This window comes from Xyrauchen texanus, chromosome 42, assembly GCF_025860055.1.
Source record: "Xyrauchen texanus isolate HMW12.3.18 chromosome 42, RBS_HiC_50CHRs, whole genome shotgun sequence".
Lineage (NCBI taxonomy): Eukaryota > Metazoa > Chordata > Actinopteri > Cypriniformes > Catostomidae > Xyrauchen > Xyrauchen texanus.
In genome coordinates this window covers 9555406-9574871 of record NC_068317.1, presented here as the reverse complement: position 1 = coordinate 9574871, position 19466 = coordinate 9555406, and the positions used below count along the sequence as shown (strand labels likewise).

General features: G+C 39.3%; 1 protein-coding gene across 1 annotated transcript in view; it reads right to left on the bottom strand.

The window, feature by feature from the left end:
- fars2 (phenylalanyl-tRNA synthetase 2, mitochondrial) overlaps positions 1–19466 on the bottom strand; it is a 177450-nt gene that overhangs the window by 72084 nt on the left and 85900 nt on the right. Inside the window, exons 5-6 of the mRNA XM_052115234.1 lie at positions 19216–19376; positions 12348–12499 (exon numbers count right to left, since the gene is read on the bottom strand). Coding sequence (XP_051971194.1) covers positions 12348–12499; positions 19216–19376 — 313 coding nt within the window. The remainder of the gene's footprint in view (positions 1–12347; positions 12500–19215; positions 19377–19466) is intronic.

Below are 19466 nucleotides of genomic sequence, written 5' to 3'. Positions count from 1 at the left end.
GGTGTCGAATATAAATGTGCTAGTACGTGTGTGTATATGTTTGAGGTGTGATGTGATGCATAGCATCTTGCCATCCGCAGTTTTGCATCGTCAACAACAGCCCATTTTTCACAAGCCTATGGCTGATGCTCTCTGAGCTATAGGCTATTAAATACACTCCTCTCTCTCTTACATACACACACACACACACACACACACACACACACACACATATACTCACTCTCTAGTGTCTCCTTCACTGTAGCTCAGTAATAGTGGCAGACATTAGACTGCTGGCTTGTAATGCCTTCCGGAAGGATCCCAATGGGCCTCCAACAAAGAGAGCAGATTTTTAACAAGTCTGGCTCTTCTAGAAGCCTCCTGATGAGGACAGCCATTTGCTCGCAGAACATCCCCGGCCCCTATCACTGTCTCCCAAACCTGACCAGTTGTGCTTAACTGCAACTACAGTCATGTAAGTTCACACTGCTTGACACCTATCTTCTCTACGTCCCTCACACTCTGTCATTCACCCTGCAAATTTCAAATCTTTTTTAACAATTGGATCCATCCATCATATACTGTACAGTATATATATATATACAGAATAATTACAGAGCACTGGCAAACACTGGTGGCATACAACTGACAAACCTTGCCACAAATTCATATATTCATCTGCTAATCAATAATGCATCAAATCTGCAATCATTCACCCTACACACTTTTTAACAATTGGATCCATCAATATATACAGTATATATACTTTAGGCTAGAAAAAGGAGAGATTTTATACCTCTAAAAAGTTAAGTTAGAATGTGACATTTGGCCCCTTTTAGCTTGCCTCTTTCACAAACAAAAGCTGGCAGTGCAGATATTCTTTTAAAAATGCATTTTACCCTCTCTCAAACTGTCTAAGTTGAGGCAGTTAAAATGGTGTTTGTCGATGGGGCCAACACAGCCAAGGAAAACTTCTGCAATTCAAACAATTTTCCGTGAACATTTTTGGAAACAGGATAAATGACAGGCACACTAAAATCTTTCAAACACTCAAGCTCAGGATGTGCGAATCACAAATACATCTAAAATATACAGACAGACCTCAGCTTACTAAAAATGACTTAAGACTTCATGTGTTACATTTGAGTTGTTATCAGAGTTTGCAGCAAAGTGCTCGGCAACCCAGTAGATATTGTTAGGCAAAGGATCCCTAGTATGCCATACCTAACACATGACACATACCAGTTATATAATACAATATGACATGACAATGCCCTCGCAATAAAACAAAACAAAAATCAAAACCAAAATTCAAAGCTGGTTTGTTGGTCTTAGCTGGTTTAAGCCAGTCTACAGTTGAAGACAAAATTATTAGCCCCCTCTATAAAATTTCAATTATTTTTCAAATATTTCCCAAGTGATATTTAACAGAGCAAGGGGATTTTAACAGTATTTGTTTTTAGGTTTTTTTTGCCTTATTTATTTCAATTTGCCTGGAATAAAATAATTATAAAACATTTTTTTTTAAACTTCTAAGTTCAATATTATTAGCCCCCTTAAGAAATTATCTGTTTGATTGGCTACGGAACCAACCACTGTTATCCAATGACTCGCCTAATTACTCCCCCAAGCCTTTAAGTTGCACTTCAAACTGAGGATTAGTATCTTGCAAAACAACTAGTTGTATAGTAATATAAAACTGTCATCATGGCAAAGACAAAATAAATTTGTTTAGACTTGAGAAAAATAATTGTTAATGCTCACAAAGCAGGAGAAGGATATACACATTTATCAAAGCGTTTCCAGGTGTCAAGAACTGCCGTGAGAAGTATTAGCAAGAAGTTTGAAGAGACCCACACAGTGGAGAACAAGACTGGCAGAGGCAGGAAGCGAAAGATTTCAAAAACCTTGGAAAGAAAACAGGTGAGAGAGGTTTCTAAAGACCCAAGAACAACTGCCAAGACACTAGTGAATGATTTAGCCAAGTCTGGGACTGATGTCTCAATGAAGACAGTCACTAGATCCCTGCACAGGAATAGACTACGAGGTTGCAGACCAAGAAAAACTCAACTTCTGAAGAAGAGACACCTCCAAGCTAGACTGAAGTTGGCCAAAGACAACCTATAGAAAAATTATGCATAATGGAAACGTGTCCTTTGGTCAGATGAGACAAAACTAGAGCTCTTTGGCCATAGAGATGTTGCCTATGTTTGGAGAAAGAAGGGAGAGACGCTCAACCCAAAGAACACCATTCCCACAGTGAAACATGGCGGTGGGAGTATAATGCTGTGGGGATGTTTCAGTGTGTCTGGAACTGGGAATCTCATCAGGGTTGAAGGAATCATGAAAAAGGAAGACTATGAGAAGATTTTTAAAGACAATCTCAGGCAATATGCAACAAAACTTGGTTTGGGTCAACATTTAGTCTTCCAGCATGATAACATAGACAAAGCATAAACACTGTAAGTTGCCTAAATAAACTATTATGTTTAGAAATTCTATGCTCCATTAAACAGCACTTGGGAATTATTTAAAAAATAACTAAATATTTCATAAGGGGCTAACAATTTTGTCTTCAACTGTAGCTGCTGTTCAAGCAAACCCATCTAAAACCTGTAAACAGTCCAGCCTGACCAGTAAACCAATTTAGGCTGAATATATATATACAGTATATATATATAACAATTTTTTTTGCCAATGGCCAACATCATCCTAGCATGTGAGCACCACTTAAGAAAATGTGATCTGGTCATAACATTGACTCCTCATTTCCCATTTTAACCTTGTTACATTGGTGCCGTAGCCCAGGAAGGAAGAGGAATGCGCTGTAATAGAGTCTTCGCCACTGCCATCTGCCCAAAGGAGCAGCCGACTCCCGGTACGCGTAGGAACGGTCTATCCGCGAGTGGAGGAGAGGCTCCCTACTGGCCGCCAAAATGCGGAGGGGCGTTTCATCCACCAAGAGTCAGAGGACTTGCTCCAGTACACCTGGGGAGGAGCGTCTGTCGTCTGTTAGAGGGCGGAGGAGTGATCGAGGACCAGGTGACGGCATGTCAGGGAACCGGCGAGCTAGTTTTATTTCTCTCTCTCCTCTCTCTCTCTCTCACTGTCGCTCCGCCTTGCCCTTTGCCTCTCCTCTTTTTTCCCCCTCCCCTCATCCCCCTCCCCAGCCCTAAAGAGGCGGGGAAAAGCCTGCTGGCAGACGGGGCCAGAAGGGCAGTGCCCCCCCCCCCCCTCCCCCAAACTACACACGCCCGGCCCCCAATCGGGCTAATCAGCCAAGGAGAGGGATAAGTGCAGTGGAATGCAGCAGTTTGAGAGAGAGTGAGAGCAACACGTTGTTACAAAAGTCAAAAAGCCATCCCAACATGTCCAAAATGACAGGATATCAATAGCCAGTTGCACCATCTCCACTTCGGATGCCTTTCCATTTCTTCCTGGCTTGGAAAAATCGGTCCTGTAGTTGTTTCCATTTTCTCTTTCCAGTGTCGTCAGAATTTAGGAATGCTGCAATATATTGCCAAGCATTTTCAATCGCTAATTAATTTGAATGGAGAGGGGATGTAAATATGTTTGTATAATCTACATTTTTCGGCAAGACTCACCTCAAATTGATGCCCAAGTCCGCCATGACAGTTGTTGACTGAAAACTATCGCCCCTTGCAACAACCCTGAGAATGCAGCGCATACTTGCATTGGGTTATGAATTGAGTGCTGACACATTTCATTATGCAACGACACATGGAATCGAGCTTGAGTAGCAAGGTGCATCTGCATTCACGTACTTGCTTGAAGTATGTTTGGGCTTTTAGTCAGCAGAGCCACAGAGAAAAGAAGAGAAAATGACTAGGACAATATTGTGAATGTGACATTTCTGAAGAATTCAGGCAGCTGAAGGCTAAATGAGCTGTGATTGTCTGTCCTCTCTGTGTTATTAGTGTTTTTAAGTTGGAGGAGGTTTAAAGTATCATATGTCTCCCTCGCCCTCCCTCTCTCTCTCTCTCTCTCTCTTTGGGTGTAGAAGATATGAAGCAAAGCTTGCAGGCATTGATGCAACTGCAGGAAAAAGATCATAAAGAGGAAATTAGCTGCAAGAGACTTTAGCAGTCACAAACAAAAATACACATTTACATATAGATCACAGCAACAGAGCTGCTCGTAATTGTACACACCATTTCAGAATCTGCAAGACGTGAAGATGCTTAAAATAAGTCAACTTGTCTCTTCTTTTCTTTAAAAAGCAAAAAAACATTTTTTTACAGTTACAATGGAAGATAATGGGGCCTATCTATCTCTGTCTGTCCGTCCATCTGTCTAACACACAAAGACAAAGACAAAGATCCCCCATTTAGCCTTAACAGACTGTAGGGGCAAGTGCTGTTAGCGAGCACCTATGAAGGCCGGAACGGTACACGAGGGGGTGGGTGGCAAGCACCACGCCCGACCGCCTTTGTCTCCCCAGTGGCGATGTTTTTACACACTGCACCAGGTACTCATTTTAGTCTGAGTCGACCTAGGGGAGGTCCGGGACCGGTTCAGATAATCGTCACTGGTGTTGGCCATGAGCAGGAATCGAACTCGGGTTGCCAGGTTCATAGCGCAGCGCGCTAACCGCTACACTACCGCTCCACCCTGTTCATGCGATTATCTAATCAGCCAATCGTGTGGCAGCAGTGTAATGTATAAAATCATGCAGATATGGGTCAGGTGCTTCAGTTAATGTTCACATCAATCATCAGAATGGGGAAAAATGTGATCTCCATGATTTAGATCATGGTATGATTGTTGGTTTGAGTAATCCTGTAACTGCTGATCTCCTGGGATTTTCACTCACAACAAACTCTAGAGTGTATAGAGAATGGTGTGAAAAACCAAACAAACATCCAGTGAGCGGCAGTTCTGTGGACAGAAATGCCTAGTTCATGAAAGAGGTCAACAGAGAATGGCCAGACTGGTTTGAGCTGAAAGAAAGGCTAAGGTTACTCAGATAACCGCTCTGTACAATTGTAGTGTGTAGAATAACATCCCAAAATGCACAACATGACAAACCTTGAGGCGGATAGGATACAACAGCAGAAGACCATGTTGGGCACTTTATTAGGACCACAGTGTTCTTAATAAAGTGCTAGGTGAGTGTATATAGATATACTGTGTATGTATGCATGTATGTGTGTATATATATATATATATATATATATATATATATATATATATATATATATATATATATATATATATATAGTGAGAGAAGTAATGATGTCTAATTCATGAACAATTTGCTCTTTTGAGTCTTTTCAATGAATCAATTAGTATACAATTGGGACTGATCAGGTTCTGAATGAATGAATGTATTAATGACCTGGACACAAAAGTTAACAGTTCTTTGGAGGGGAAGATTATCAGTGAATAAAGACATACATTTCAGTCCGTTCCTCACACAATTGCTATTGTATGCTTCAGTAGACCTGGGATGTAGTGTACAAGTCATACGACCCACTTTTATGATACTCTTATGTTCCTTTTCCCCCCATCCACATTCATTAAATGGAAAAGAGTTCTTCCAGTTACACTGGAATATATGAAGAATTTTGGATAAAAAAACAACAAAAAAAACAAAACAAACAAAAACAGCTGCCGAGCCAGCCAAAGCCTGTTTTTCTGGTTTAAGCTGGTCTAGCAAGTGCTCTAGCCAGTCCAAGCTGGTATTCAGCTGGCTTAACTGGTCACCCAGTTTGACCACTTACATAACTGTTATATTTTTTTCAGAGCACTACAAATAAACAACGATATCTCTTTTATATATATATATATATAAAATTATAAACATCATATATGTTCTGCAAGAACTAAAGTTATGAGCACAACTGTACTTTGAAAAGCACTTCTGTGGCTACAACACACTTATAGTATGACAGATTGCACACTATTCTGGAAACTATTGCACTAATATATTTGCTTTGCAAAGGAATGTGTGCACAAACAGACGGTCTAGACGGAATCGAATTAGAAAGAAAGCAAAACACACAGTAATCTATTTCTAGCCTCTGTACAAGCTATTATACCTCTCCGCCACCTCTTGATGCTATCTTATTTATGGATGCCATTAGGGGAAGGGGAGGAAAAGGTTGCTATTTAAAAAAGATTAAGAGCAGGGACAGAGATGAATGTTTGCATCACTTTTTACGCACTGCAGGTTCTTGCTCTTTCACCACACACACACACACACACACACACACACACACACACACACACACACACACACACACACACACACACACACACACACCTCCAATAGAGGGGACTTGGGTCAGCCGATACGCTGTGCCCGCAGGTGAACTCAACTTCTTTCTTTCTTTTTTAAAATAAATTATGACCGGGTTATTTAGCAGGGCGATGAAACAGGCAAAGGGCAACCCGAGCACAGCCCTGCCTCTGCAGTCCCTGTAGGTTATACTGCAGCTTAGACAAGAGTTGTGCTGCATGAACTACATTCAGGACTGTGGAACAATCAAGTGGATGTTTCTGTGGCTTTATGAGGGTGCTTGTGTTTGTGAATGAACAACGGAAGAAAGAGCTAATGTGTTTGAAGTGTGTTCCAATGTGAAATGGAGTCCAATGCTCCAGAGCCATTAGGCATCGTTGACCTTTGCTCTCTCTGTCAATAGATGAATGCCACACTGCCAAACAGTCTGCCACATGATAACATTAGCATATCTCCTGGCAACAATATTGGCGTTAGAATGAAAAAAGAAGGATCCTAACAGGCAAAGAGTCATAAAGATGAAGGTTTTCAAAACCAAAAAATAATCATGGAAAAGCAGCTTCTGGTTTGATGTTGGATACAATTCTACATTTATAAAAATGCCATGGTGCATACTTTGCAGAATAATAACATGCAGTGAGGTACAAAAGTCTGAGATCACTTGTTGCTTCCATTTTGCTTTTTTTTTTCATTACAATTTTCATTACATCTATATTTTGTCATTATAAATTCTGTTATTAGCATAATAATTTGAGTGAAAGCTGAAAGTGAAGTTGTTTCTGTAATGCACATCTGTTTAAAACCTGATAATTCATTCAGCATAATTGGAGAATCTTCCAAACAGCATTCAATGGAAGTGAATGCAAGCTAACCTTTCGTACACAGAAGGTAATATGGTAATACAGTTTTGGTATAATATATTAATTTTACATCATAAAATTTCTTGATTTAAAAAACATTCTGTGTATTTTCAGGCTTAAATTAGATTTTCAATATGGTCTCAATGATGGACGGCACTGTACTCTGTAAATTCAATTATTACATTGAATTTACTTCAGCACTTTTGGTTTTTGAGTGTAAATTACACCATTCATGCTAAAATTGACCACAAATTTCCTTAATCACACATCTTGAAGCTAGATGATCTTGATTAGGGATGCACCGATATGGAATTTCTTGGCCGATAACTAATAATTAATCGCTCAATGTGGCAGATGCCCGTAACTGATCATTTTACTTTTTGCCTTTTAACCCTTTAAACTGGAGCTGATAGTTAATTATTTAAAAACTACTCGCTTCCAACAAAATATGTGCCGTTAAAAAGCTTGGAATCTGTACTTCACATTCTGATCAACTCTTAACTGCTGCTATTTCAAGTTTGATGAATGTAACGAGAACCACAAGTGCATCAATATTACAGACGCATGCTGATTTGAATGAGAAATAAATAAAGTTGATGTTCATTTAACCATGTATATGTCACCACCAAATTTAAAGGGATAGTTCACCCAAAAATGAAAATTCTCTCATCATTTACTCACCCTCATTCCACCCCAGATTTGGATGACTTTCTTCCTAATGCAGAATACAACAAAGATTTTTACAAAAATATTTCATCTCTGTAGGTCCATACAATGCAAGTGAATGGGTGCAAAATGTTTGAAGCTCCAAAAATCACATAGGTCTGCATAAAAGCAATCCATAAGACTCCAGTAGATAAATCAATATCTTCAGAAGTGATATAATAGATGTGGGTTTAAAACAGATCCCTTTCACATTCTTCTTCTTGTGTTTTTGATGATTCAGATTCTTCATGTATATCATCCCCTACTGGACAGGGAGAATAATGTCAAGCAACAAAAAAAAAAAAGAGAATTAAATATTGATCTGTTTCTCACCCACACCTATCAAATCACTCCTGAAAATATCGATTTTCTCAGAGGAGTCGTATGGATTACTTTTATGATGCCTTTATGTGATTTTTGGAGCGTCAACATTTTGGCACCCATTTACTTGCATTTTATGGACCCACAGAACTGAGATATTCTTCTAAAAATCAAAATTTGTGTTCTGCTGAAGAAAGAAAGTCATACACATCTGTGATGTGGGGGTGAGTAAATGATGAGAGAATTTGTGGGGGAACTATCCATTTAAGATGAAATACCACACAAAATAAGCTTTTTTCAATAATAAAAATTATTTATCTACTAAGATGATAATAAAATCAAATGGAGAATGAACACGCTCAAGTGATTTTAAGGGTGTTGTCACAAGGCTGTTTAGTCAAGTCAAGTCAATTTTTTTGTATAGCGCCTTTCACAACACACATCGTTTCAAAGCAGCTTTACAGAATATTAGCATTAACAGACGATAAGAACTGTAATGTCTATAAAGTCGATAATTTAGATAAAATACGAATTTTAATAGTGTTTATAAATAATTAAATGATAATTGTATTAATAACCCCAGTGAGCAAGCTGTAGGCGACTGTGGCAAGGAACACAAAACTCCATAAGATGTAGATTAATGGAGAAAAATAACCTTGGGAGAAACCAGACTCACTGTGGGGGCCAGTTCCCCTCTGGCTAACATTATGAATGTAATGTAAATATTAATTATGTATAGGTAAAATCATGGTTTAAAATTATTAAACTAAGTGATAAGGGTCATTGATTAAACATAGATTGTGTTTGAACTGTAAGATTAATGACCAAAGTCTTTGAAGTCCATCTTGATTAATTGCAGAAGTTCACATAGATGCAATTGTCCTTGTTAATTGGCTGATGAAGGCTTTTGTTGGCAATTGTTAGTCTAAGCATTTCATTTTAGGATCATAGTCCATAAATAGACCGAGGTGATGCAGGTTGGAGTTGGCATAATTTCATCCTCTGAAGTCCGTCATAATAGATTGAAGTGATGTTTGGCTGGCACCGGCCGCATTTAGTCATCATCATTCTGCGACATGTAGCAGTGGAGTCCAACATGAAGCAGGAATGGTGCTGGATCCAGCCGGTTCTGGTGACCTCAGGATAGGAGTCCCGAGGTTGAGACAGGGAAACAAATAAAAAGATGTAAGCGTAGATGCCATTGAATTTATTGCAGAGTTAGAGATCATGCTCAATGTTTCTGGTTTCTGGTTCCAGCAGACCCAACTAAAGCAGCCTAATTGTGGGATAAATTAGGTGTATGCCTGGCTAAACAGATGAGTCTTTAGTCTAGACTTAAACTGAGAGAGTGTGTCTGCATCTCGAACAGTGTTTGGGAGACTATTCCATAGTTTAGGAGCCAAATATGACAAGGATCTTCCTCCTTTAGTGGATTTTGATATTCTAGGAACTATTAATAGGCCAGAATTTTGCGATCTTAATGAACGTGTTGGAATATAGCGTGGTAGAAGATCACTTAAGTACTGCGGAGCAAGACCATTCAAAGCTTTGTACGTAGTTAACAGAATTGTAAAATCAATACGAAATTTAACAGGTAGCCAATGTAACAATGATAAAATGGGGCTAATATGATCATATTTCTTGGTTCTCGTCAGCACTCTGGCTGCTGCATTTTGAACCAATTGAAGTTTATTTATTGATCTTGCTGGACATCCTCCCAGAAATGCATTACAATAATCTAGTCTTGAGGTCATGAACGCATGAATTAGTTTTTCGGCATCAGCAACCGAGAGCATATGCCTTAATTTAGCAATATTTCTTAGGCGGAAAAATGCTGTTCTACAAACATTTGTAATTTGATTTTCAAAGGACAGATTGGTATCAAATATAACACCTAAGTTCTTTGCTGTTGAAGATGATGTAACAGTACATCCCATCTAGAGTCAAATTATATTTTAGTGGCTTATTTTTAGAGTTTTTTGGTCCAATAATTAGAACCTCTGTTTTGTCAGAATTGAGTAAATTTGACTCCAAGAGAGTTGAGAATATCGATAAATGCTAATCCCAATGTATCATTTTCATTATCTATGTGAATGTTGAAGTCACCAACAATTAAGGCTCTATCTACAGTAACTACAAGATCTGATAAAAAATTTGCAAATTCACTAAGGAAATCTGAATAAGGCCCGGGTGATCTATACACTGTAGCAAGGGTAAAGGACGACAGAGATTTTTTATTTATATTTGTATTTGACGGTGTCACATTAAGCATTATTAGTTCAAAAGACTTACATTTATATCCTGTCCTCTGAGTAACACCAAAAACTTCACTGTAAATTGTAGCAACACCTCCTCCTCTACCCTTCAGACGAGGTTCATGTTTATAACAATAACCTGGGGAGTAGATTCATTTAAACTAATATATTCATCCGGTTTAAGCCAGGTTTCAGTCAAACAGAGCGCATCCAATCTATGATCTGTAATCATTTCATTGACAATTAGTGCTTTGGTAGCAAGAGATCTAATGTTTAGTAGCCCTATTTTTATATGATGTTTATTTTTAATTTGTTTGTTTTGTTCAAGTTTGACCTTAATCAAATTTTTTCTAAATGATTTAGTGAGGGTATTGTGTTTGGTAGTTCAGGGAACAGACACAGTCTCTATGAGATATCTAGGTGATACAGTCTCTATGTGTTGTAGTTTATGTGACCTGTGTGACGTCTCATGGCAGCTAGCAGACGTTCGGATTAACCAGTTTGTCTGCTTCCTGACCTGGGCCCCATTTAGTCAATTAATATCATTATTAAGTCTATGAGCCAAATTACTAGAGAGGAGAGCGGCACCTTCCCTGGAGGGATGGAGTCCGTCTCTCTTTAGCAGGTCAGGTCTACCCCAAAAACTTTTCCAATTGTCAATAAATCCTATTTTATTCTGCAGACACCACTCAGACATCCAGCCATTCAGTGACACTAATCTACTATAAACCTCATCACCACGACGAGCAGGGAGGGGACCAGAGCATATTACAGTGTCTGACATCGTTTTTGCAAATTTGCACACCTCTTTAACATTATCTTTAGTGATCTCCGACTGGCGAAGCCGGACATCGTTAGTGCCGACATGGATAACAATTTTAGAAAATCTACGTTTAGCATTAGCCAGCACTTGTAAATTTGATTTGATGTCAGATGCTCTGGCCCCCGAAATGCAATTAACAATAGTGGCTGGAGTCTCTATTTCCACGTTCCTTACAATAGAATCACCGATAACAAGGGCTCTTTCAATATGATTCTCAGTGGGTGTATCACTGAGTGGGGAGAATTTATTGGAAACCCTAACAGGAGCGGGAGAGTGGTGTCTCTTTGCTGAACGAGTATGCCGCCGAGGCGTCACCCAAATGCCCTGCTGCAGGGGCTCTATAGCCGGAACCAAAGTGTGTGTGTTGCTCTCTGTACTGCCCGCATCCGAAACAGTATCTACCGGCTTCTCTTTCTCACTGACCTCTACTAGCGTTCGGATGCGAGTCTCTAACTCATTAACCTTCTCCGTCAGCCTGACTAATTCCTTACATTTATCACAAGTGAATCCCTCACTGCTGACAGAGGAGGCTATTTTAAACATGTGACATGCAATGCATGAACAAATAACATGAGCCGATGCCATGACTTACCGCAAATTGTTCGTTGTTCCTGAGCAGTGAGGGTTTTGAGGTTGATTTGAATCCCTCACAAAATTGTTTGTTGTTGGTGGTGGTTGTTCTTGGTAAGCGGTGCTTTGAGATCGATGCAATAATCTGTGTACCGCAGGGGAGAAAAAACGGGTGCGTGCTGAAAAAATGCACGCAGTTTAACCGCGATAAAAATAGAAAGCGGATGCAGGTGGAATATGCGCGCAGTTGAATCCCGATAAGAGAATAATACGGGAAGACCTGATGCGTGCTTAAAAATGGCAGATGTTTAAGGATTAAAGGCTACAAACACAGACTCTAGCTAGGTGTCAGCAGCAACTGGTAAAATACACGCAGATGAAACAGGAGAAAAAAACGGAAGAATCTGAAACGCGGTAAAATGACAAAGGATATAACTATGAACGATAGATAGATAGATATTTTTACTAAAATAACTGGCAGTAGTTTTTGTCCTTCTGCCATAGAAACACCTGTTTGATTATGATGAAAGAAGTCTCTTGGTTTCAGCTTCAAGGCTTTTAAGATTTCTTACTTTGGATGCGTGAAGTTGTCCAACAGCGTGACCTTCTCCACAAGATCTCCTCCCACACTTCGGACCAGGTCGTAAAAGTCGTTCTCCGTGTAGCCTTCAGATGGCAGCCAAAAAGAGATGTCGTTAAAGAGCAGAGGATACTTACTGAGAGGCTGCAAGAGAGGGAAAGAGAAGAATTAATCTATATGTTTGGAGGGTATGGAAAACTATAATACCACCATGATATAAGTACATAACAAAATAAATACAAATAATATATACAGTGCATCCGGAAAGTATTCACAGCGCTTCACCTTTTCCACATTTTGTTCCAAATGGATTAAATTCATTATTTTCCTCAATACCCCATAATGACAATGTGAAAGAAGTTTGTTTGAAATATTTGCAAATGTATAAAAAAAAAGTAAGTATTCACAGCCTTTGCTACTTTGTTGAAGCACCTTTGGCACCAATTACAGCCTCAAATCTTTTTGAGTATGATGCTACAAGCTTGGCACACCTATTTTTTGGCAGTTTCTCCCATTCTTCTTTGCAGGACCTCTCAAGCTCCATAAGGTTGGATGGGGAGCGTCGGTGCACAGCCATTTTCAGATCTCTCCAGAGATGTTCAATCGGGTTCAAGTCTGGGTTCTGGCTGGGCTTCTCAAGGACATTCACAGAGTTGTCCCATAGCCACTCCTTTGTTATCTTGGCTGTGTGCTTAAGGTTGTTGTCTTGCTGGAAGAAGCCCCAGTCTGAGGTCCAAAACGCTCTGCAGCAGGTTTTCATCAAGGATACCTCTGTACATTGCTGCATTCATCTTTCCCTCCATCCTGTCTAGTCTCCCAGTTCCTGCCGCTGAAAAACATACCCACAGCATGATGCTGCCACCACCATGCTTCACTGTAGGGATTGTATTGGCCAGGTGATGAGTGTTGCCTGGTTTCCTCCAGACATGACGCTTGCCATTCAGGCCAAAGAGTTCAATCTTTTGTTTCTCACGGTCTGAGAGTCCTTCAGGTGCCTTTGGCAAACTCCAGGCAGGCTGTCATGTGCCTTTTACTGAGGAGTGGCTTCCGTCTGGCCACTCTACCATACAGGACTGATTGGTGGTGTGCTGCAGAGATGGTTGTTCTTCTGGAAGGTTCTCCTCTCTCCACGGAGAAACGCTTGAGCTCTGTCAGAGTGACCATCGTGTTCTTGGTCACCTCCCTGACTAAGGCCCTTATCCCCTGATCTCTCAGTTTGGCTGGGCGGCCAGCTCTAGGAAGAGTCCTGGTGGTCCCAAACTTCCATTTACAGATGATGGAGGTCACTGTGCTCATTGGGACCTTCAATGCTGCAGAAATGTTTCTGTACCCTTCCCCAAATCTGTGCCTCGAAACAATCCTGTCTTGGAGGTCTACAGATAATTCCTTGGACTTCATGGCTTGGTTTGTGCTCTGACATGCACTGTTAACTGTGGGACCTTATATAGACAGGTGTGTGCCTTTCCAAATCATGTCCAATCAACTGAATTTACCACAGGTGGACTCCAATCAAGTTGTAGAAACATCTCAAGCATGATCAGTGGATCAGTGTCTTAAGAATTGACATGTTTCCATTGATCATGTTATAACTATTATAATATCATCTAAAAAAAATTGTATGTGTGTTGGGGTGTTACCTCCCCCCCATCCCCCCTGGAATCTACGCCCTCTGGTCTGAGGTTAAATTATTTTATTACGTGAGGAGAAAGAGACCACAGAGTGAAACGAGTGACATGAAACTAGCACAGCAATGAAGGAAATCGGTTGCCTAACACAACCTCAATTTATACACTTTATCGGCCATAATAAAATATATCTTTTCTGCAGTAAATGTGGACTAAACAGCTATTTGTCTCTATAGCCGTGAGCTGAATGCATCAAAGCTCATTGCGGATGCTTCTTGCAATTGCAGGTATTTGTGAAATAATCACTTGTTACTTTTGTATGGACAGAAATTCAGATTTTTCTCGTTAATTTATTCAGTTTTTTATGTATTTTATTTATTGTTAAATCGTTATTTGAATATTTCCTTTTCTATACTTAATTTGTAATGCTGTAATTTAAATGTCAGATTTACCCATACCTAAACAGTACATAAAAACAAAACTCTGGTCTCTCCCTGTCTAAGTGGGTGCTTCTTGGCCAGCAAAAGCTGCAAAGTGGACCAGACTTTATGCCGATAGCCAAAAGTCTGGCTCTGTGACGCGAGTGGAGTGGTAAACGATAACATGCAGCCTTGACAATATAGCTATACAGCTATAAATGCCCACTTGTTTTTGTGCAACAGTTTCTACAAAATACAAATATCAAGAATGCAAATTTGCATTCAAATGTTATAAAGCAAATTCCTTAAGTGTGTTTCTTCTGCTAATAAATAGCTGGACAACAGTAGCTAGTTGTAAAGGCCAAAGTATACTTCCTTTTCTACGTACCTGTTTGTCTAACGTACAGGGTTCATGATTCAAATGACATCATAAGCACACTTTGACTGTCTTCGTGCAGTCCATGTTTTCTAGACACGAAAAAGGTTGCATCTGTGCACGTCATTGGTTCAAGCGCCTGCTGTCAACTGTGCTTAAAGAGTATCACAAAGCAGTCGTAGTGTGCACACAGTACATCGAAGGCGTCCATATGCATGGAAAAAATTATATGTTGGATTTACTTAAAATAAATACGTAGCATTTTTGCATCACATGTTTTAAGTAAATTCAACTTATGGTCATTCAACTTTTTTAGATATACACAAATGTATCAGTTCATTCAAATGTATGTACTTAAAAATGCAATACAAAAAGCAATAGTAATAGCAAATATAGCAAGTTGTTTCAAATGAACATTTATCACTGTTCCAACTTACCATAAATGACTTGACCCTAAAGAAAGTAATAACTGAAGTCAGGCATTAAACTTGTTTCCATAAAGAAGTGCACATACTGTAAAGCTTCAGCTATGCATATTCACATGCACAAGGAAAAATGACAAGGATTGAACAGGATCCAAGCTGACCACTGATCAGCCTAATGTTGAGTTTACACAAAACAGATACGTATGTAAAACAACATCAATAATACTAAAGATCAAATCTCTATGAATTCTTAATAATAACTCATTCAATGCCCCAATAAGTCCCTTTTGACCAAACAAACATGCTTAAATCAGTCAAGCGCAACAGCTTATTCCTCACAACCTCAGTTCTGCACTTGAATGTTTTAATTAGTAGCACTTCAAATCTTAATTCTATAAGGGGCCTGGGTATCTCAGCGAGTAAAGACACTGACTACCATCCCTGGAGTTGCAAGTTCGAATCCAGGGTGTGCTGAGTGACTCCAGCCAGGTCTCCTAAGCAACCAATTTGGCCCGGTTGCTAGGGAGGGTAGAGTCACATGGGGTAACCTCTTCGGAGGTCTCTATAATGGGGTTCGCTATCGGTGGGGTGCGTGGTGAGTTGTGCGTGGATGCCGCGGAGAATAGTGTGAAGCCTCCACATGTGCTAGGTCTCTGTGATAAAGCGCTCAACAAGCCACGTTATAAGATGCGCAGATTGACGGTCTCAGACGCGGAGGCAACTGAGATTCATCCTCCACGAGGGCTTGGAGCGCATTGGGAATTGGGCATTCCAAATCGGGGAGAAAATGGGAGGGAAAAAAAGTTAACTTTAAAATTGCTATTTTGTGTTGTACACATTAATGAAAATAAAGTAAGCTAAACATTTTTACAAAATATGCATTTCTGAGTAGAAGCTATTTATTTTTATTCATTGTGGTTGTTGAGACAACAAATAGTTTGTTTCAGTTTGGGCTTGCAGTCAAACTTTGAAAGACTGTTTTCTCGATAGCCTGTGCTTCTCCTCTTCGATAAGTACCAGTCGCCACAGCTATATTCACAATATAACATGACCTCTCGTAACTTACTGCTAAACTGATGCACAACTGAAACACTGTGTTAACCAATCAGCATCCAGTACCGGTGTGATAGTGCCGATACAAATGTGTGTACAATGCACTTGTCTTACTAGAAACATTTTTGACAGTGGAGGTGTGGCATGAGCAGTGTGTGTCTCACACAGTATGTCTTATTGTGTGTAGTGATTTATAGTGTGCAGTTGTGCATTCTTCTCTTACAGGACACAGCAAAACACACAAGGGGGAGGAGAGCGCTGACCCCCGGTCATACCTCATTACAGCAAAGAGAGAGACAGACACTCCTGTGCAAGTCATCTATAACCCCAGAAGAGCATCAGACAATCTGACAGACAGACAGACAGACCTCTCTCTCTCTCTCTCTCTCTCTCTCTGAGTAATGGACAGTGGGCAGAGAAGGAGATGGGCTGAGAAATGAGCTGCACCTAGAGAGCACAGGTAATCAGTCACTCATTTCACACACACACACACTGCAAGAACACTAGAATCCAGCCTGCCACTGCACTACACCCTCACTCACTCGTCTATATGAGGACATGGGTAGTGTCAAGCCTAGACCTTTGCTAGACAAAGATGTCCCAACAATATAGGATATATAGAAGATAGCAGCTTTTTTAACTCTCTATTAATGTCTGTGTGCAGTTAAAGTGAAGCAAGTCCAACAGGTCAGGCCTGTTAATTTGAGAGAGATTTTAATATTTCTATTTTGAAATATCAGGTGCAATGTGTACAATGTTCGTAATTTTAATGGAAAAATTATGTACAAATACTACAGAAATAAAAAAACGGTTAACTTATCATATACGGTGAAAACTGCTATATAACAAGCAAATGCATGTAATTTTACTGTAAAACATTGGATCTAAACCTTTTTGCCTTTTATGTTTTTTTACCGTATTGTTAACAGTGAAAACATATATTACATTTAACAAAACAAGACATGTACTTTTTCATTAATCTAAAGTTAAAAATAGGGTGAAAAACAATCATCAGACGTTCCCAGAAGACACTGCATCACATTTAATGACATTTTATTGAAATAGTTCTTATTATTTTTGATAACTGTTACGTATATCGGGACATATTATTGCAACATTCTATGCGGTTTAGTTCATGTATATAGCATTCATTTAGAATCACCCAAATGGTGTTCCACAGAATTATTGTAGTTCCAGTAAGTAGTTATTTTAACTTTGTATCATTTTATTATACATGCATTTGTGAACTGCAAAATATACAGGGACGTAAATGGCATCCTGTCATGGTTGAAACATTGCCACCATATTTTACAATAAAGCTATGGCAACCACAGCGGCCATTTGTTTGTTTTTACTGTAAATTTAAATGTAGTTATTTCCAGTGTGAATTTTTATAGAGTAGACAGTGGCCTTAATGCAACTGCAATTATAATACAATTCCTATAACCAAGGGAATTATAATTCTGCTCTAATCTGCATTAGTGTATTTAAGTCAACGAAAGAATGTTCACAGTCATTTTACTTCCATAATGAGACATATTTAATATTAAAACAGGATTTTCAACCCAAAAACTTGTATTTATTGGGAATTGACTGGGCATACCAAAATGGAGCCAGGTGGTTGGAGAGGAAAGGTTGCAAAGCAAAAGTGATGCAATTTTGATGCAATATTTTGTTGTTGTTTTTTGGAATAATGTGCACCAATGAATAATGTGCATATATCCAGGAGCGTGTATTATTTTGATTTCATGTTGACTTTAAGGCCAATTTTGACTCTTAGTGCATCATCTGTTAAGTATTGCATTCTAATAATTGTGTGCAAACATTTGACAGCTTAAAAAGCGCTGACTCGTAATGTCTACATAAAAAAATAAAATGTATATATATGATAATGTGCGACTGAATGTAAACTATCCATTACATAACATATTCTCATTTTGTCAGCAATTGCTTGCCAAATCATGTCTTTCAGCTCCCCTTGTTTGTTGTCACTATGGATTATCTTCCTTGTGCACTGATGTCTATGTGCAATGTCGGTTCCAGGCACATGACCGAACAGCTTAAACTTCATTTGTCACTTGGTTTTCGACCTACCCACCAAAAAACACTACATCATCTCACGCCAAATTTTTTGAGTATTGTCAGATAAATCTATTGTGATTCATCTTGCAAACTTGTACCCGACATTGTCTGTAAGCTCTAACGTCATACGGCTGACTATTATGGGATATGGTACTGTGTGTATTCCTTTGACCCTTAGTGTAATAACGAACAGAAAAAAATACAATAAGACTGAAAGAGGCAGTGAAGTAAGTGAGGAACAGAATATCAATTCACAAATCAGGACAGAAATAAGAGACGAGAAATGCTCAAAATGTCGACTGAAGTTGCGTGTCTGAACGGGAACCCTAGTTTGAGATATTCTTAGTTAGGTCTGAACCCTTTTATGTATTGATGAATGAAAAGTTCAGAATCAAATTAAGGTAACAGATGCAAAAACATCTGAAAGTAGATATTACAGCTTAATTGTGTCTGAGATGCAATTACAGGCGTGTTATTACTGCAGACAGCTATGAACAATGCATTCAATATACACCTAAAGTATTTGATAATGTCATTGATGTACAAGGACTGCTGAGCTGTAAACAATCAAAGCTTGCTCACAAGACAACAGTAAATAGTCTTCATTTTATTAAATCAGTTTCAAACAGTGATTGTGTCTCTGTTGGCCCAGAAAGATGCTACAAACAATTAACTTTGTGATAAAAAAATATGTCCGAAGTGAACATTTGAGCATGCAAGTGTCTTGTCTTGAAAGTAACCGAGAAGCTATGCATTTGAGAACGCTAGGGCTTGCACTAGTCTTTTCTACTCTTTTCCAATTTTGAACCTGCAACCCTAAGTTTACTAGCAGGGAAGCCAAGTATTGGATTCCCTTTGTGATAGAAAGTGTCAATCCTACCTGAAAGGTTACAGGCTGATTGATGTCAGACAAGCAGAACTGCTTCAGGAAGCGTTCGTCCTCACTCCAGAAAAGTCGAATATCTGGGATGCCGAACAGAACCATGGCCAACCTCTCCAGCCCGAGACCAAAAGCCCAGCCCATTTTATTACCAGCACCAGCTGTAGAAGTTAAAAAAAGAAAGAATTAAAAACACACATATGCAGTCTTAAGAAACTGCACCCCCCTGTTGTCCTTCGGGTCATTTCTGA